Genomic DNA, 21,686 nt, shown 5'->3' on the forward strand with positions numbered 1-21,686 from the left:
TGAGTTTTTGAAAGATGAGCAATTTAGCACGTTTTTCTCATGTGTGTGCTAGCTGTCGCCATTTTATCTTCTTATCGAGGTACACGCTTACGTTATTTTCTCATACTAGGTTTGTTGTGAAGATAAATCCTGTATGACGATGTTTTGCTCTCTTTGAACTCTAAATAGGTATGTGCATGTGTTTTGTACACCCATTACCATGTTCAGTAAGTGTTTATTATTTTAGTCAAGTTCACTGTATTAGGCTATTGTGTGCTGTTGTCTAGTCTGTACCAATACCAACAAAAGTACATGATGCACGATACCACGGTGTGGTATAAAAATTTTTTAAATAAAATTATTCTTTTTTTTTTTTTAAATAAAATTAAAAACTCTCCTAGAGGACATCCTCCTCTGGCTAATACTGAGAGAGAAAGAGAGAGAGAGAGAGAGTGCAAAACACTGTCTGACAATGACTAATAAAACACAAGTTCTAAAGTGCACTCCTAAACACACACATACACACCTTATACTCTGAATGTAAGCATTAGTTTAAATTCACTGATTCACAGGCCCAAAAGATGTATTAAAAGCATGAACATTTGAATAATTATTTGTGACATTAGGCTACATTTTGCTGACAGGACACAGGCTGAATGGCGATGCATGGTGGCCCATTAGGAGGTAGTTTATAACACTGCAATGCATTAGTGTCGTTAACAAATAACTGGCTATCGCAAACATTACATGGAGCATAACGTTAGCTGCTTTCACGGCCACAATGCCAGCTGCCTCAAACAAACATAATATAGGACCGTCTTTCAGGTGCTTCGCCAAATTCCAGGTGTTTCCTCACTTTGTTTGAAATGAATGATCGCATCGGTTGCACACTGACTTCAGAGCATCAATTATACGTTTGTTGTCATCCGCCTCAAATGCGAAATATTTCGCTCCCTCTCTTTTTGCCAGTACCAGCCAGAGGAGGATGTCCTCCAGGACATGGAAGATGTCCTCCATTTAATTTTTTAAATTTTATTTTTATACCAAACCGTGGTATCGACTTTGGTATTGAGTATCATGTACTTTTGGTAGTATCGCTACCGACTACTAGATTTTTGGTATCGTGACATCTCTAGTTGATGGGTGTATTGGCTATGCCAAATTGTCCCTAGATGTGAATGAGTGTATGGTTGTGTGTCCATGGTGCATTGTTTGTGGTAGGAATACACCCTGGATGGGACAGCAGTCCACTGGAGAATGGACTGGAATCCCATCAAGGGTGTATTCTTGCCACACATCCACACACGTACTGTATTCCCAAGATAGGCTCAGAGTCCACTGTGATCCTGACGAAGATAAAGCAATTACTGAAGAGGAATTAATTTATAACCAGTGCTAATTCTTCTTTTCCTTCTTTCCCCTTGTTCAATATTCTCTTTCTTGGTAGAGAATATTGTCAGGTCAAGACCTACTTTCCTCATTGTCCTTACTGCATACATTTCCTAATAGTTTAACTGTAGTTGCTGAATAATTCTCAGTAGCTACATGAATAAAATGGTTTAAGTAGAATAACTGAGTTATAAGCTAAGAGTTTGGGTATTGAATGATGGTCACTGATGATAAAGTCCTCCAAACATTTGATTTCAAGCTGATCACTAAGGAAGACATTTTAAAACTCATAACCCTATGGTCTGATCCTAAACATACTTGCCAAAAGTTATCTCATTAAGGTAAGAAAGCTTTCTAACTGTACTGGGCTTAGCACAGTTAGCCCATGATTTGCAACAACACCCCAACAGAGCAATTCAATTCCTCTTCAAGTGCTTACTTAAGATTCAGACACTCTTCCAAGATAAAAAGTTGACTCTGTTAATGTGCTAGTTTACAGATAAAAAACTTAGCATGAAAATAAAGCAGAAGTCACTGTGTGTTGACCCTGTGCATGTGGCATATTGTATAATTTCTTGCTATTTTCCTGACAATCAACCCAGGCATTAATCTGATGATTTTTTTGTAATTGTATAAAATTATAACATTATCATTAGGTGAGATTAGGCATGTTGCAGCAATAGTCAACCAATCAAATTGTCTTGTTCACTTTCCACATTGCTATTTCCCTATTGGCAGACATTTAAAAAAATCACAGAGGAACAGACGTGTTTATTCTGTTGATAATAAAATTCAAATGTAGTTATTTTATATTCCCTTACATTTAGTTGGTGGTTGGTTGGAGTCTATCCACAAATCTGGATTGTATAAATATAGATAAATTTTAAGGTTTAATTTTCAGTGTACCAAGCCTTTATTCATAGTTTCATGGCTCATATGTTTAATCTTGTTCTTGACCTTGTTGTTTGATTTTTGTTTAGCCTAGTTTATGCGCATTTGCCGATCGCGTGACCTTTTGCCTGTTTTTGGACACGCTATTGTCTCACGTTTTGGATTTGTCTGCCTTTCTTCAATAAAGCTCTTATCTGCACTTGCATCCGTCCTAAACCCTCATTACGTGACCTGCTAGTAACCGCCTTTTTTCAATACACGTAAAAGCTTTAAAAAACTCATGAGTGGAGTTTTCATGATGTATTTTATATCGTACAATAAAACATGAAAATATTTTGGGCTGGTGTTCACCATAGACCTTATTTCAGGGTTTTAACCAAAATCCCATTCAAAAAACCCCATTGACTTCGGGACAATAGAACTGGAAGAGGTAAAATGCTAACTCGTTTCCGGGTTTTGGCATTCAGAATGGCATCATCCCTGCGCCACTCTATGGTGACTGCCTGTAAGTTTAGGAAGCAGTTGATTTGATATGCAGCGGAATTTTCTATGAGTGGAGGACGAACTTTAAACGTCAATATTACAGTTGATCATGTTCATGTAATTGTGGGCAGTCACAATCGTAATCAAGATCAATATTCAATTAACTGTGCAGCCCTACTACATGTGACTACATGCAGCCCTAATTTGCAGCTTTAATTATTATTATTATTATTATTATTATTATTATTATTATTCTGCTTCCATCTTCCGCGGTGGACATCTATGGCAGCCCATAGAACCGTTTGTGGGAAAGTTATGAAATTTGACACACAGATAAAGGACTGTCTAATCTGTTAAGACAGCAAATTTGGAGTCTCTATCTCAATCTCTCTAGTGCCATTAACTGTCTAAATTTGCACTCACGTTAAAAATTTTGAACCATGCATCCTAGAAATAAACTTTTTCCTCAGATTCCTTGGCCCAAGACGATTCGATTGCACCCTTTTCTGCCATTTAGAATTTTCTGAAAAACCTACTTTTTCTAACTCGTCCAAGGCCGTTTGTCCGATTTGCACGAAAATTGGCTGGTATCATCTAGAGACACTTATGACAAACTTGTTGTAGAATTTTGATAAACCATACAGTTTTCGAATGACGTTTTAACGAATTTGATGGCAAGTGCACCAAAATGGACTTGAGGGTATATCTCTGTAACACTTTGAAGGATTGATGAAATATGGTATGTCTCATCAACATTAGGCCCTGAGGAATGCTGCTGAGTTTCGGCACACTGCCCCCTACTGGTCAGGAGATGGCAAAAACGGCTATTTTGGCTTATAACTCTTGAATGCTTTCCTGCATGATAGCTATCATGCCCAGCTGCTACCTGAGCAGTTTCAGAACAGCACCACATACGGGACAACATTTCTAAGGAGTAGCTATTTGTAGTTATTTTTAAAGTAAATGTGTTTTTTTATGATTGAAAGTTTACTTTTTCTAACTCCTCATACACTGTTCCTCTGACTCAAAATCATGTCACAAAGCATATCTTTTGCTGCTCATGAGCCGATAATTGTCTTGACCAATTGGTATTGCTGCTTGCAGCTATATTTATATTTATGTCTATAAGCATTTGTTTGAGGACTAAAATACACTGATTTTATTTATTTCAGTGTAAACATTTACAACAGTGTTCCACACATCATATGATCACTGATTATTTTTTTTTAAATGATTTTCATTGTTTTTATTTCTTTCATATTCACGATTTGTTTCTTACTGAGGGCTACAGCATGTGCTATCAAAGCTGCTTTCTGCTTCAACTTTAATCAAGTAGCACAAGAAACATAGGTATTGTGACTTTATCTAGAGGTTGGTAAATCCTCTTATAATGACTTGGGAATAACTAATGAAACACTTGTAACTCTAAATTCACATGTACAGTAAATCTACATTTAGCAGGTTGTGGCTCGTGTTTTTCTTGAATCTGATGAATGTCGAGAGGATTTATTTCTAGTTTAAGTCCATCAATCAAATCAATCACTGAAGTAACAAAATGCACACAATTTTTTATTTAATTCATTTTATGTGTACACCTGCCGTCGCACCCAGAGTAGTATGTGTTTGCTTCATCCACTGTATTGTTTAAGCTACTCATTTTGTAATGTCTTATCCAGTCATTATTTAATTTGCATAGAATTTTAAAATTTATTTATAAAAAAAGCTGATGCCAAACATACAGTGGCAATTTATAGTTTTATTTAAACATTAAAGAATAATGCATCAGATTTTTTTAATGAAAAACATGATCAATTTAAAGATCATGAAACCTATTAGATTACAACTGAAATGAGGTGAACATTAAAAAAAATCTAAAATGTGTACTAATTATAGTGATGTTTACCATTCTTTTGTAGCTCCATGTCAACATTACACTGTTAACTAGAATTTTAAATTGTTCAATTGGTGCCACTGATGCACAGTGAATCGATTCCATGATCATGTAAAAATTGAAACCCTTTTATACATTAGAAAAGCAAAATGAAATTTAATATAACTTTCAATGTTCAGGCTAGGATTTTTAAAGTATTCTGTATAAAAGCATGCAGGATATCTGTTTATTTGTATCATTAAATTCCTTTTCAAAATCTGGATCACAGCATGAATATACTGTAAGTTTCATGTTTTAAAATATGTTGCATCAAATGTATGTTCTGCAACCCTGCATAATATCTGGTGAATATTAAATGCTGAGGTCAATTCCCACCCTGCATGGGTTGGCTGTGCTAAATTACCTCTAGATGTGAATGAGTGTATGATTGTGTGCATGGTGCATTGTGTGTGGTAGGAATGGTATGGTAGGAATGGTACACCATGGATGAGACACCAGTCCACTGCAGCATCCCATCCAGACAGTCATCCCATCCAGCGTTTATTCTTGCCATACATCCACGCATGTCCAGTGTTCACAGGGTAGGCTCAGAGTCTAACCAGTGGTAATTCTTCTTTGCCTTATTCAATTCCTTTTCAAGTGCTTACTTAATATTTGGACACTCTTCAAAGAAAAAAAGATGGGTTAACTGTAGGGCTGAAACTAATGATTATTTTCATAATCGGTTAGTTGGCAGATTATTTTTTCCATTTATCGATTAATCAGATTTTGGGGGGGGGGGGGGGCATTTTCAGTACCATTTTTCATTTATTTAAAATAAAATCCACAAACTGAGTGTTACAAACATAAACTACAAACTGAGTGTTACAAACATAAACTTCAGACAAAAACTGTACATAAGCGTTTGTCCAATTTATATAAGACTAAAAAGAACCCAATACACACAGACACACACCAGAATATATATTATTCATTCAGCACTGTAGTTTAATTCTGTGCTTTTTTTGCATCCATAAAAAGTAATGCATGAACAATTATAATATAATCTTTATATATGTGTATATGTGTTCGTGTGTGTGTGTGTGTGTGTGTGTTTTTGTGTGTGTGTATATATATAATAGTATTTATGCATTGCTTTTTATGGATGCACAAAAAGCACAGATGTCATATATCAAGGAGGTAACTCTGGACTTCATTTCCCAGCAGCCACTGCACCATATTACTGTCACATGACCACCTGCACCTGTATCACGTTTTTGTTTAACCAGCACTCATATATATAATCACTGTTTGCACTGCAGGGGCACACAGTGGCTTAGTGGTTAGCATGTTCACCTCACCCCTCCAGGGTCGGGGGTTCAATTCCCACCATGGCCCTGTGTGTGTGGAGTTTGCATGTTCTCCCTGTGCTGTGGGGGTTTCCTCCGGGTACTCTGGCTTCCTCCCCCAGTCCAAAGACATGCATGGTAGGCTGATTGGCGTGTCCAAAAGTGTCCGTAATGTGTGATGGATCAATGGGTGTTTGCACTGCTTCTTTGTCTCATGTAATCGTCTATCTATGCTTTTGTCCAGGCTTCCATGTTTAGTTTTTGCCACAGTATTTTGCCTCATGTTATTGTGTCTTTGTATTTTGTTTGTTTGTTTGTTTATTAAATGTTAGAAGATCTGCACTTGCTTCCGTATCCATCTTTGTAACGTGACAACGGAATTAAACTACAGTCCTAAATTAATAATAAAGACTCACTTTCACTGCAACTTATGGTTTCTGTTACTCACTGCTTTTAGGCATATTGTCTTACTTTTGATCATAGTGTTTTAATTAGACATTACAGATCTTATTTGCACTCCCACTGCGAGTGAGGAGCAATGTCACCTCATTACTAATAGATCACTTCCGTTATAATAAATGACAGAATTTACACTGCAAGCGCAAATACACCATATAATGACAATAAACTTAAATTAAACTAAACCTTTTAAGCAACTTGCACCAGTTTCTCCAACCCCTTACATTTTGTGGAGCATTTTGGATACAAACATAAATTTGTGCTCGTGCATCACTTTTGTGCTTCCCTGCTCATAAATGCCGCTTTGTAAAGTTTTACCTTCTACGCAATGTTTAATATAAAATGCCCTCCTGCCATAGAGGACTTGGAGGTTGCACACTTTCTTCCTCAGTCACTTGATGATTATGTCTCCGTCTGGTGTCTGATGGTGACTGGGGTCAAGTTGGGAATAAAAGTTAACATTGACATCAACAGTAAACTGAAGAAAGTCATTGTCGGTGACTCTGGGTATCTGCTAAAGCTAGCGGTGTCACATTATGTGCTTATGACATCATGCGGCACTGATTAGGAAGCGGCATATACTTCCGGTTAGTAAAAAACTAATGTGTTCCATTTGAGACGATATTACCTTTCTAAAATTCATACATTAGACCAGTGGTTCTCAACCTTTTGTGAGCTCTGGACCCCTAGCATATTGCGAACAATCCACAAGGACCCCTCACTCCACAACAATTATAGGCTATATATTTAACAGTCATTTCTATATATGTTGCTTTATTTTATTAATATTTAACATTAATAATATTAACGTTGGACATTTAAAATTGAATCAAAACATTTCAAGTTTTTATTTTTTACATTTTATTGTTGGTGCGACACATTTATTTTATCCATCAAACCATTGAATCCATCAAATCCATTAACTTCTCTACCACTCATAGGTTTTTGCATATTATCATTTCATTTGTAAATAAATTCAAAATAAAATCTATCAATGAACGATTGTGATATTTGTGAATGCACATGAATAACCAAATTGGTTAATTTTAAACATATATATAAATATATATTTTATATATATATATATATGTATATATATATATATATATATATATATATATATATATATATATATATATAGGTAGATAGATAGATAGATAGATAGATAGATATAGATATATATAATCTATACATCTCTCTCTCTCTCTCTCTCTCTCTCTCTCTCTCTATATATATATATATATATATATATATATATATATATATATAGAGAGAGAGAGAGAGAGAGAGAGAGAGAGAGAGAGAGATAGATATAGATATATAACATTTTAAAAACTTTCCTATGGCCCCCTGCAATTACACCACTGACCACTAGGGGTCCGCTGATCTGGATTATTGGAAATAGGAAACAACTTGTAAGGCTTAAATTCAAATCAGTAAAATCTAAATTAGGCTTTGTGTTTCCACTAGAAGGTGGGTTGGAGCAGCAGGTTTTTATTTCTCACACATTGTGCTACCACACCCTTCCTTGCATAAGCATGTTCATTTTTGGCCACAAAAACAGCAAGTCAGGGCTCCACAGTGTGATCATTTCACTCGCATTTGTGACTGAAAAGTACTTTGTGGGACTGTGAAAAAATATTTAGGCGAGTGACCTGTTCGGAGTTGTATAATACAATCGGAATAAAAACTACAGGAAGTCCAAAATGTGCTACTTTCACAGTTACTTTCACACTGCTTTTCATCATCTCAGTCAACCAAACAAGTGTACAAATACTGCAAAGAAGCCATTATGATGACAAGAGTAACAGTTTACATCATCTGTGTCTCTCAACTTGCCGATCTCACAAACCACCATCTTTTATTGATCAGGCAAAATGACCTGAACCTGCAACTGTGACCTGCTTGTGTAGACATGGCGGCATCGGGTGCAAGTAAATTAATAATAATGCTAACTCTACAAGGTGGGGTGTAATTTAAACTTCTTTATTAAATAATTCCTGACCAATCATAATCAAGAGTAGCAATTGTTCAGTCTGTAAAAATACAGTACACTGCTGCTCTCCCTTCACCAATTCCCAACTCTAATAGACAGCGAATTTACTTAATTTAAACTCATGGTTGCCAGATATCACAAGAAAAGTCAACTCCAGTTTTCATGTTTTTCTTAATCCCCTAAAAAGCGTAATATTATCAGTAGACATGGCAACACTGTACTCGGGGAAACCATCTAAACAACTGATAAACAAACCAAAAAAAAAAAAATCAAATCAAATGTAAAGACAGAAAATGTGCTTTTTATAAAAAAAAAATCATTTAATATAAAAAAAGATATAAGTTAATAAAATATTAAAAAAAAAAAATAAAGCTGCAAGCAGCACCCGGCTGCATGTTGGGGCTGCTCTGCCAGGGGAATGCCATTCCATTTTTTTTTTAGCACTTTTTAGTACATATATGTTAAGAGTGTATCACGATGTAAAACATGTAATTTCCTGTTGCCAGCAGGTGGCACTATGACTATAACTGAATATTGGCATGTAGATGTCTTCAGGCCAGAATTAGTATAAAACATATGAAGTTTGGTGCAGATTGAACATTGTATGTCTGAGTTAGTGTAAAATGTCAGTTCATGTTGCCAGCAGGTGGCGCTATGAATAATATTGAATTTAAGAGCATGTAGATGTCCTCAGGGCAGGATTCATATCAAACGTGAAGTTTGAAGCAGATTGAACATTGTATGCTTGAGACCTAAAAGTAAAAGACTCGGAGAGACCATACAATCAGAGCAATACTGGGGTAGACCAGGCTGAGATGGGAGATGATAGAGCTGATGTCAGTCAAAGAGGCATTTGTACATGAATTTGATCCAGCCCACTGACATGGTTTTAAAGCTATTATTATCCTTAAAATGCACATATGTCGGTCAGGGAAATCAATATTTTTCGCCCCCAAACCCCACTAGCAAACTTCTGGACCTGTTTTTTTTTTTTTTTTAAACCCTGCATACAGTTATGGCTGTAACACCTGGAGCAGAAAATGTGCTTGCATCATCCACTGTATTCTTTAAGCTACTCATTTTGTAATGTCTTATCCAGTGTCTTTATTTAATTTAAATATAATCATTTTAAAATGTATTTCTAAAAAAAAGAAAGTGACATCAAACAGAGGCAATTTATACTTTTATTTAAACATTAAAGTAAAAAGTAGTTTTATGAAAAGCATGATCAGTATAATGTATATTAGTTATATTAGTATATTACAGCTGAAATGATATAAACATAAAATATCTGAAAAGTGTGCTAATTATAGCCATATTTTTGCAGCTCCATGTCAATTATTTTGCAGCTCCATGTCTTTAATATGTCATTAATATTGCACTATTAAATAGAATTTTAAATTGTTCAGTCTGTGCCACTGATGTACAGTAAATCAATTCCATGATCATTTAAAAATTTTCCCTTTAAAAAAAACCTTTCATACACTGTTTCAGTGTTCAGGCTAGGATTTTGACTATAAAGCAAGCATTTTATCTGTACATTTGTATCATTAAAAATCTGTATCAAAAAACTAATATACTGTAAGTTTCATGTATTTAAAATATTTTGCATCAACAGATTGATTTGGATTAAGAATTGGGTGAATTTAAATACAATTAGCCGTTAGACATGCAGAATTGTTTGTCATTTTTTGTGTGAAATCTCTTTATTCTCGGATTGGTTGTTGAGGTGAAATTTGGTTGTTGGACCTTATGACTACATAGTCATTAGCCCAGTGTATAATCTGTGTTAAGGCATCCAGCATCAGGCAGTTTATATCATCGTTCACATGGGTCTCCTCGTGATAGTTCAAGACAGGGAAGATACAGTTCACAGGAACACCCACTACATTACTGCATTCCCTAATCTAGATACACACACAAATATACACATGATGCCATCATTAATTTGTTATTTTTCAGAATTGTAGTTGGGAATTTCTGCAGTGAGGCCCATACACTTTCTCTCTAGCAAAATTACTCACTTTATCTCTGATCTTTTTGCTTTTGTAGATATTTTGCAAATTCTCCTTCGTCATTGGACATATGCAGTCGACTCTTGTCATGAAAACCACTTGAGGGATTCCTGTAGCATAAGTAGGCAAAACATAGAAAAAAACTCAGTTACTCAGTCATTTCATTGTAAATTTTATCAGTGTGGTGGATTTTTGCAGTCCTATTAAAGATTTAGATTTAAGGTTTATTGGGTATTATACTTTCCAAGTAATAATCACATTTGGATGACATTTTCCTGAGATGGAAATAAAGTAAATCTTGTTAGCAACACAAACAACACTATTAAAAACTTGAATGCACTGACTGTCATGTTTCAAATTTTTACCTTGAGACTAAATGTCATATCAGCAATACAGCAACTACATTTCCCAGGAGGCGCCACAAACTACAAACATGGCCGAAGAGGACTACACTTCCCATAAACACACACACACACACACACACACACACACACACACACACACACACACACACACGTTCACCTTCTCTGAGTTCTAACTACACACACCCGTGCAAACAATCTCACACACACTCACAACACAGTTTAAAAGAGACTTTGGGAACATTAAGACTTTGCGACGTAAACGTTCAGCTGCCTAGTCTTTGTCGTTGTCCAAGCCTTGTTCTCATATTTTGCCATTCTGAGTTTTGACCTTTATGTACTCCTTTGACTTCAATTCTCTGCCCTGCCTAGTTTTGCCTGTTTGCTTGATCGCCTGACCTCTGCTTGTTTTTTGACTACGGATTTCTGCCTTACACTTGAACTTTGTTTATATTAAATCTGCCAAACCTGCACTTGCTTCCACAAGTGAAACGTAATCAATAAAGTCAATTTGACCCAATAAACCTTAAATCAAAATTTTTAATGGGACTGCAAAAATACTGCAAATAATCAGACATGAAGGTTTACATGAATGTTATTCTTCTATTTAATAGATTATTGAAAGGATTACCCACCTCATTCAATCAGATAAAAATTCATTCAGATTGGCCTTCGATCATGTTACAGTCTTCTGAATGAAGTGTATACGTGAACTTTTTTAAAATTCCAATTGTGCTATCAGTTGGATTATGAACAGATTATTAGGCTGCATGTAAACTTGTCAGCCACTGATCAGTTTGAGGAAATATGCTGATGGGTATATTGGCTATACCAAATTGCCCCTAGGTATGAATGAGTGTATAATTGTGTGTCCATGGTGCAGTGTTTTTTGTAGGAATAAACCCTGGATGGGACAGCAGTCCACTGGAGAATGGACTGGCATCCCATCCAGGGTTTTATTTCTGCCACGCATCCAAACACAGACAGTGTTCCCAGGATAGTCCACTGTGATCCTCACCATGATAAAGCAGTTACAGAAGAGGAATTAATATATAACCAGTGTTAATTCTTCTTTGTCTTACTCCTCCCCTTGTTCCATAGTCAGGTCCAGACCTACACTGTCCTAATTGCATACATTTTCTATTAGTTTTATTGTAGTTGCTGAATAATTCTTTGTAGTTACATTAATAGCATGGTTAAGATGAATAACTGAGTTATAATCCAGGTACAGTGATTGAATGATGTGTCACTGATGATAAAGTCCTCCAAACATTCTTTAAAATGTTGAACCTCATATGATCTACTTAATTTGATTCCAATCTGGTCACTAATTTAGACATTTTAAAAGTCCTTACTCCATCCCATAGAAAAATACTTGCAAAATGTTGTCTCATTAAAGTAAGAAACCTTTCCAACTGTACAGGGCCTAGGACTATAACACAGATAACTCATGGTTTAAAACACTCCAATAGAGCAACTCATTTCTCTTCAAGTGCTTACTTGAGATTCTGTTAAAATGTTAAGGTGCTAGATTACAAATCAAAAACAAAGCATGAAAATAATGCAGAAGTTAGATATATTTTGTTGGGCCCTGTGAATGTGGCATATTGCAGTGGTTTTCAAAGTGGGGGCCGCCAGGGGGCGCCCCGGGGGCCTCAACAGTTTGATTGGAGCCACCTAGCACATCCCTCCCACTAGTGTCTTACTCTCAGACAACCACACCCACACACACAATCAATTCCTAAAATAATGTAATGTAAAGATGTAAGATGTAATTATTAATAATAATAAAAAAAGGGGGATATATTCAGATGTCTGTATTTTTAATGTGTTTTAAAGATATCTTGCAAAAGGGGGCCTCGGTCAAATGTTAGTGCCATTTGGGGGGCCTTGCCCTGGAAAAGTTTGGGAACCCCTGGCATATTGTATCATTTCTTGCTATTTTCATGACCATCAATGCAGGCAATAATCTAATGGCGTTTTTGTAATTGTAAAAAGAGGATGGGTTAAAATGTTAACATTTATCATTAAGTTAATGGTTATGTAATGATTATGTAATGAGCATGTGGCAGCAATATCCAATCAATCAAATCATCTCATTCTCTTAAAAAAATCACTTTGCATATTTCCCAATCTCTCAGGAACAGACGTTCATTCTGTTAATAATAAAATTCTAATTTAGTCACCTTGTATTTCCTTGCATTTAGAAAAGTTGATTTGAATTAGCCTGTTTATTTTGTAGTAGGATGACAAAAATAAGGAGATAGGAAAGAACTTTTAAGGCTAAATTTCAAATTAGTAAACAATAATTTAGGTCTTGTGTTTCCACTAGAAGGCCGATTTGGCCACAAAAGTAGCAAGTTACCCTGAGAGCACCTGCTAAAAATATAAATATAACTGTGCCTGGCAAGGATAAACTTTAAACATTAATGAGCTGATGAACTGACTCACCCATTCTGCTTGCTGTTTCTCTGACACTCTTCAATCTTTCAATAAACTCCTTTTCCATCATTGAGATCTTGTCGGCTGGTATGACATACACCAGGCAGTGCATCTGATCACTCAGGCTGGGATTTTGATTGTAATAATGGTTGTTTGTAGTCAGTGGACTGTTACAGTTAAACTGAAGAAAAGAGAGAAACGGTTCAATAAAGTATTTGTGTGGTCATATAAAATTGGTTTCCAGATATATTGATTACACTGGTAGGCTTTTATATTGACATTTGTTTCTTTCTGATTTACATATTGTGTGATTTGGATTGATAATAGCCACACTAAAGTTTAAGTGTTACCTTACCATGTAACCCTCTTTCATATGACCTTTTAAAGCGCTGATGATATCTTCAGTGAGGACCCCATCTTTTGCTTCCGCACCCATTATATCATTGAAGGCAAAAGGAAACGATCCTTCTTCATTTGCAAATCTAAATCGTTCATACTGAAAGTATTAAAGAAACAGATGTGTTTATTAATGTTTACCTAGCTAGTTGTCATGCATACAAGGTGAAAAGTAATGACACATTTAAGACTGCATAATATGGACTCACGCATAGAGTGTGACTCTTAGTAGATCCTGCAGCAGCCAGACAGTTGACAAACTGACGTCCTTCAAAAATGGTTCTGATGGTGTTTATGGCGCTGGACTTTCCTGCTCCAACTCGTCCATACAGGAGGAAGCGGAGCTCTTCAACTTCATTACAAATATTAAATGTCTTGAGAGCTTTTAACATTCTGGCTTGTCTAAGGAAAGAAAAAAATGTGATTCCGGCAGCTTATATTTATACTTTTTATATATTCATTATAACTATTGAAGCAATACTGTAACTAGCAATTCAGATACCTTGCATTATATCAAAACCTTACCTCCATTGCACTGTCCTCCATTCATTTATTTCTGTAGAAAATACATATCAATTAACATGGTATTAATATAATTAATATTATAGCAGTAGGTACTGTATTAGTAGGTATACTATTATTCTAATAGTATACTCCCATTTTTCCAAGGAGGTGCCCACTTGCACTTAAAATATTGGGAAAAAGATGGTACAACCTCCTTCAATTCTATGTTTTTGTTAATCAGCACCTAAATAACAATTGTGTAGTCCTCAACAACTTCTATAAACAAACACAACCTCAGGTGACAAAAAAACCCAGATTTCAATATGTAGTTATTTATTCCCCAAAACTTGAATCAACATTCAGAAACCAGGTTGGAAAAACAAGTACACCCTTCCAGCATAACTCTGTTTGGTGTAAACCAGAGGTTCTCAACCGTTTGCAACTAAAGACCCCCCCCCCCCCCAGCCTTCCCTAGATCCATCCTCCATGGATGGATGGATAGATAGATAGATAGATAGATAGATAGATAGATAGATAGATAGATAGATAGATTTTTGGATGGATGGATGGATAGATAGATAGATAGATTTTTTTGGTTGTGATTTTGTACTTTTTTAATTACTTTTCATAATTTGTGATTTGTGACTACTTTGAACAAGAGAACTAGGCTGTAATAGCGTGTACTATTTTACATGTAAAACAGTCCATTCATTTTGCATTCTCAAAAAACATTCGCATACAAATGATGTAAATTGGGACGAAGGGCGCGTCTCCTTAGCCATGACCTTGTTAAATCTCCGGCTCTAAGCCACTCACTGAACAGAGCAGACGCGAGTGCAGCGGGAAAGCAAGACCTCACGCTTGCAGGACAGTACTGGCGACATTTGGAAAGTCGCTAAGGTTTGTCCAAAATGTCGCTAGATTGGTCGCTAGGCGCTTTTTTTTCTCAAAAAAAGTAGCTAAAGGGGTCTGAAAATTGTAAGTTGGCAACAGTGGTCTGCTAGATAAAAGGCAGGCTAAGCTCTGCCTCTCCCAGCAAAAAGAAAACGCAGAGGGATAGATAACGCTGAGTTTTTCATTTATGCACATTCTATTTGAAAAGTAATAAAATACACAGAGTACCCAAATGATGTCCTGTCTGTTTGTTTTTTTCTTGAAAATATTTGCAACCCCCTTCTGATCTCTTCATGCCCCTGGTGTAAACCAAACCCAGCGTATCACAACAAACACCTCATACCAACTTTCAGTCATTGAGACAATGACTACGTTTACATGGACAGCAGTACTCTAATTATTGACCTTATTCTGAATCAGACAATATTGTGATTATGGTTTTTACATGAGTTTCTTTTAGAATGTTCCTTTGATGTTCCCGTTTTACATGTTCTAGGACATAGATCGATTAACGGCACACGCCATTAAGCCCCACGCCACGCCGTCCGACGTTCCCTCCAGAATTTCACATATCAACATACAGTTCATCTTCGTTATGGTACCGTATACAGTTTTGGGTGTTTCATTTTTACTTTTTACGGAATCTTCAAGTGCAGTTAATTGTCATGCTATATGTGCAAATAGGTGACTGCTTGAAGCCATGGGCTGCGTTCGAAACCACATACTTACCTACTGTATAGTAGCCGGAATACATGTATTCGCCTTCTATATAGCAGGTAAGAATGCGGTTTCGGACACAGCCTTGCTCTCTCGTTTGCTGTCAAACGGTTGAGCACTGCCTTGTGTGTATGTGTCCTGTCGCAAAATGGGGCGAAAACTCCCACATGACGCTAATAATGTGATTAAGGTGTGTACATGTCTGTAACGCACTTTGATAATGTGACTAAAACAGGAATACTCCACATGTCTTAATCCGATTTGTGTTTACTTTGAGCACGACTTTAGCTGGATTAAGGTCATCAATAATCGCTGTTTACATGCTAGTTTCTTAATCAGAGCATCGTCTTAATCGGGTTAATATCGGATTATTGTTGTCCATGTAAATGTACCGACTGATGGACTCCATTTTATACCAGAATATTCTTAAGAGAAATGTGAATCTGTCCAGCAGCTTAATATGGTCTGACATTGGGTTAGGCAACAGGACAATGATGTCAAGCACACCAGCAAATTGACATCTGAATGGCTTAAGACAAAAATGAAGCTGCTGGAATTACCGAGTCAAAATCCGGACCTCAACACTTTTGAGATGCTGTGGCTGGAGTTTAACACAGCTTTGCATAAACGAATGCCCTCAAACATCAATAAACTGAAGCAATGTTGTAAAGAGTGGACCAAATTTTCTTCTTAAAGATCTGAGAGATTGATGAATACCTACAGAAAATATTTACTTCAAGTTATTGTTGCTAAAGGTGGTTCTACGTTTTAATGAATTATAGGATGTACTTATTTTTCCCCCGGGTTACTGAATGTTGGTTTACTCTTTGGGGAAAAATGACTACCTATAGAAGTCCGTCGTGTTTTTTGTAGTCACCTGAGGTTAATTGTTTATAGAAGTTGGTGAGGACCACACAATTGTTATTTAGACCCTGATAAATAAAAACATTGAACGAGGGTGTACTTTCCTTTTCCCATGACTGTATGTATAGAAATTCTACTGTGATGTGCTACCTGCTTTCTGTGCCCTATTTTTGTGTAATACATATTTTTTTAATCTGTAGGATTAAGAGCACCCTTTAAATAGCCAGTGCTTATTTGTGTCTTTCGGAATAGTTGTTATTATAAGCATTTCTCTGGTTAATTTATATTATTTTATAGTAATAAATTACGATGTTACTTACGGACTCTGACGAGGGCAGAGCATGAGTCAGAACCGGAACTGTTGCTCAGGGTTATGGTGTATTTCCCTTCATCACTCTCCTGAGCTTTTCCAATTTCCAAGATGCATTTTGTACCAATTTTTTTCACAGTGTGCTTGCCCTCCACACAAGCCAATTTCTGGCCATCCTTTTCCCAAGTTGCCGTTACATATTCTGTGTTTGCCTCGCAGGAAAGAATAACATTACATCCACCTGTAACTTGTTTATCAGCCAGAACTGTGTGAAATTCTATTGGACAGATAAGAAAATGTAATTAAAAAAACTATTATGGAAACACACTGATTGGGTGTGTTTTTATTTCAGGTCATGTATATGCCCAGTCCTCAAAAAAAGGATGCTTAATGTCATCTTTTCAGATTTTTTTCTTTCATATATTTTTAAACTGTGTAAATTTACAGTAAACATATGCTAATACAATGAAACCATCTAATAGATTTGAAATGTAGAAAGTGTGCAATAACTGGGGGAAACGCCATGCGCAGTACCCAGGCTCCCAATAGGTGTGCCATTTATAACATATGCAGAACTGTTTATTCAGTTGATCTTGGCTTTCAATAGACTCAAGTGTGGCTTCTGCTTAGTTAGAATGAAAACCTGCACCCACACCAGCCCTTTTCAGATAAGACTGGACACCCCTGATATAGACACAGAAGCACTGCCCACTACACTATTGTCCTATTTAATATTACTGTAATACAGACCCTAAATTTAACATTTGACTTTGTTTAATTAAATGCTTCAGTACGTCAGTTTGTGTTACTTACCAGGTTTGGATGGAGAGGATCCCATGTTTGACTCTATATTGAAGAAAAAAGGAAATATTAAGATATTGAATATATATTAGAAACTCTAAGCATTTACATTGTTAGTGTTAGATACTGTAACTGTATAGAAGAAGTAGAATAAAGAAGGTCACACAGCAAAAATAACAAACGTGAATGTGATAGACAGCATAGCACCATATAATAAATGTAGCACCTAGCACTTAGCTTAGCACCATGCAGCTCCTGTAATAAATGTCACTTATGAATGAGAATTTAGTTCTCTCAAAAAGAATAGCAACAATGCGATCAGTGGGTCTGTGTTTGTATATTTTAGGATATTTAGTAGATGTGTGTGTGTGTGTGTGTGTGTGTGTGTGTGTGTTTTGTGTTCGTTTGTGTGCACATGAGCGAGAGAGAGAGAGAGAGAAATTACGTTTTAAAAAAAGTATGTTTTGCATATTACACATTCTTTCTAAACAAAGAGCACTTACCTTGTGTGACGGTTATATTGAGATTTGAGGTCTGTGTGTCTTTCTCTGTCTGCTGTTCTGTGTGTGCAGCTTAGCTCCTTTTCCTCTTTCACTTTTGCTTCTGTGAGTTTGTGTGCAGGGGAGGGGTATTTCTGTGAAATCGAAAGTAAAACCTATCTGCCTGTTTTTTTTTTGTTTGTTTGTTTGGTTTTTTTTGCCTCATTGATGATTCTCACGCATGCTGGAACATTCCTCATACATGCTGAAATGAACAATTAAATTTATACTTTGTGGTACGCTTGTGCAATATTGATTTTTCCCTGTTTAAGGGAATTATTTTAAATTATTTATTATTTATATTTATGATTATTTATATTTTAAATTAAATTATTTACTCATACAGAACTGATAGACTAAAAAGCCAGGGAAAAGAGCATGTGCATTCTCGATGTGCTTGCTGGTGTTGTCCTGAATTCTCACTCCCTGTCAGAATCTGATTTCCTTTCACTGTGGATTGCACAGTAGCCGATTTCTAATATTGCATGTTCTCATTTGTGCTATTCTGTTGTTTTTATAATTGCCCTAGGTGGCACTGAAGATTACTGTATTTAGGGTACTGTATTCATTGATCTGACAAGTTCAGTTGATTTTATTGCCATTCTAGAGGTTGCACAAACAGCTTCCATTGAGGTATTAAAGGTCCATTGAACTGATCTATGTTTAGGGGAGAACTCAAAAGAGCCTCAATTCTTCATGGCCTGGATTCCACAAAATGTTTGAAATATTCCTTTGAGATTCTGGTCCATATTGACATGATTGCATCACATAATTCCTGCAGATCGTTCAGCTGCACTCTCATGCTACGAATCTCCCATACTACCACATCCCAAATGTTCTATTGGATCCAGATCTCCAGATCTGGTGACTAAGAAGGCCACTGAAGAACACTGAAATCGTTGTCCTGTTCATAAAACCAGTTTGAGACAACTTTTGCTTTCTGACCAGAATGTAGCAGCATTATCATGCTGTAAGTACCCATTAGAAGATGGTGAATTGTGGCCATGCAAATGGTCAGCAACAATACTCAAATAGGTTGTGGCATTCAAGCAATTGATATACTGGTAGACTGGTGCTGACGGTGGATGTGAACATCGACATGGCCCATATGTACAGAATTTTATGAATTGCCTGATTTAGATAATCACATGATTGGCTGATTAGATATTTATATTAGATAATAACCTGCATGTATGTGCAGATGTACAGGTGTTCTCAATAAAGGGGATGGTGACTGTATTAATTATAATGTATAATAATATACAAGTTGTCTACAGTACATGTTTTCATAAACCAAAAATTGTCAAATTTAATAGTTCAATATTGTGTTTGATATACTGCCTGCTATTCACATTGCTTTAATTTTAACAGTGACATTTTTTGTGCATTGACATTGTCATGTCTACACCCGAATCTGTGATAGACTCCATTTCCCATACTGCACTAGTGACTACAGACATGGCTGCTCCAGACTACATCTCCAAACTGACATGCGCCAACTCTCCCAACTTCAGATTGAATCCACCTGACTCTAATCACTACCCACACTATAAAAACAGACTCCAGACTCTTATCATTCAGTCTGCCTTTTCCTTGATGTGTGAAGTGTTTGTTGTTGTGATTTATATTCTGGTTCTTTTTGACTTTGCTACTGTCCATTGGTTTTATGATTCTGTTTTTCCTCATTTGTTCAGTTTGCTGATCGCCTGACTTCTTGCCCATTTTAATTCTCTCTTTGCCTATTATTTTTTTATTATTATTTGTTTGCCAGTCTGCTTTTAACCCTTAAATGCATACGTTTCACCAATCATTATTACATATTCATGTCGTTACCGACCCAGAGTATATACTATACGTATCTTATGCAGATGGATCTCTAAACTGCCCCAATAGTATAAAACTAATATATTATTAACAATTATAAAATAACAAAATGCAGCATATTTCATTATATTTTTACATTTTATTTGTCATCAAACAGATATATATATACACACATACATACACCATAAAAATGACACACCAATAATTCACACACTAAAATAGTGAAATTATTGTAGCATTTCCATTCAATCGTTTCAGTCACCATGACATTAAAATCATTACACTATTTAATATTTTTGTGATAAGTCATTTTATCATGTATAATTTTCATGGCTAAAAACAATATTATCAAGTAATATTATGATGTGGCACCTTCTGAACTTCCCCCAGTAAATTCAGCATCTGGCTTATATTCGGGATCTGGATCATTCGATACGTTACACTCAATAGGCTACTATTGTGTTCATAATAATCAAAATCAATATTTTGTTTGCTGACAGCTTCATCATCAGAGTGTTGTCTTAACCAGGTTAATATCGGATTATTGTTGTCCATGTAAACGTACTGAATGATTCAAAGCACAGGAGTAAGTGAAACACTGATCTCCCGTTAGTGGAAGCGTTTGGTTGCAGGTATTTCTGCTAAAGGTGGCACAACCAGATTTTAAGTTAAAGGGGGCAATTAGTTTTTCACATTGGTGATACGGGTTGGATCACTTTTATTTGTTTCAATAAGAAAAATAAATAAATAAAAACTCAGGTTGTTTTTGTCTTATTGTATGTATCTTCAAACAAAATACAACATAAGATATATACAAAACCAGAAGAAATCAGGATGGGGCAAATCCTTTTTTACAGCACTGTATAAATGTTTTGTGATATTGTACACAATACCAGACATGCAGCTGCCTAAAGCTTTAACTTTAGCTCCTGATATTATTTTGATATCGCTGGCTAGATTCAGGCATTGAATTCAGACATGGAGCTCCTGCTAAAGAGAAGAAACTGTACACTGGAATATTTATAAACAGCTGTATTAAAAAAAAAAATCTCATTCTATTACTGAGAACTTTCACCCTTTTACACTCCTTTAGTAACGTTTTTCACATATTCATTAGCACAGTGTACAACATGTGTCAAAGCTTCCAGCATCAAGCAGTTTATATCCTCTTTCATGTGAATCTCCTCATGATAGTTCCACACAGGAAATATACGATTCACTGGGACACCCAGGCCGCTACTGTATTCGCGCATCTGCATATACCCACAATGCATACACAGTTAATTTTTATTTTTACCTTTTCACATTGTACAATTATTTAAGAATATTTGCAGAGAACTTCTCACTTTCTCCCTGATCTTCTTGCTTTTGTAGATGTTGTGCAAACAATCCCTTGTCATTACACATGCCTTGTCTACTTTTGTCATCAAAACCACTTCAGGGACTCCTGTAGTATAGGCAGTCAGCATACAGAAGAAACTTGGTTACTGTTCGACTTTGTCAATGGGTACCTAGTTTATTACACAGATACCTATACAGATACCTGTTTACCTGTAACATGTTATTTCTGAAAGGTACACTCATAGCAAGTAGTTACTGTAG

At 36.0% G+C, this 21,686-nt stretch overlaps 1 protein-coding gene across 1 annotated transcript; it reads right to left on the bottom strand.

Moving 5' to 3' along the window:
* Positions 1 to 9,582: 9,582 nt before the first annotated feature.
* On the bottom strand, positions 9,583 to 18,630 carry LOC128608630 (interferon-induced protein 44). The gene is made up of 9 exons (XM_053626516.1): positions 18,225 to 18,630; positions 17,734 to 17,766; positions 16,931 to 17,197; positions 14,157 to 14,187; positions 13,841 to 14,033; positions 13,591 to 13,731; positions 13,245 to 13,416; positions 10,441 to 10,541; positions 9,583 to 10,323 (listed from the first exon to the last, which is right to left on the bottom strand). The coding sequence occupies exons 2-9, from the start codon at positions 17,756 to 17,758 to the stop codon at positions 10,123 to 10,125; spliced, it is 1,131 nt and encodes a 376-aa protein (XP_053482491.1). The 5' UTR covers positions 17,759 to 17,766; positions 18,225 to 18,630; the 3' UTR covers positions 9,583 to 10,122.
* Between the last annotated feature and the right edge of the window lie 3,056 nt (positions 18,631 to 21,686).

The sequence above is a fragment of the Ictalurus furcatus genome, chromosome 6, assembly GCF_023375685.1.
Source record: "Ictalurus furcatus strain D&B chromosome 6, Billie_1.0, whole genome shotgun sequence".
Lineage (NCBI taxonomy): Eukaryota > Metazoa > Chordata > Actinopteri > Siluriformes > Ictaluridae > Ictalurus > Ictalurus furcatus.

Coding starts and splice junctions, on each gene's coding strand:
- LOC128608630 (XM_053626516.1), bottom strand. CDS start 17,758: ATGGGATCCTCTCCATCCAAACCTG. Junction 17,198..17,733: donor ATCCTCTCCATCCAAACCTG/GTAAGTAACACA, acceptor TCTGTCCAATAG/AATTTCACACAGTTCTGGCT. Junction 13,417..13,590: donor ATATGAAAGAGGGTTACATG/GTAAGGTAACAC, acceptor TCTTTTCTTCAG/TTTAACTGTAACAGTCCACT.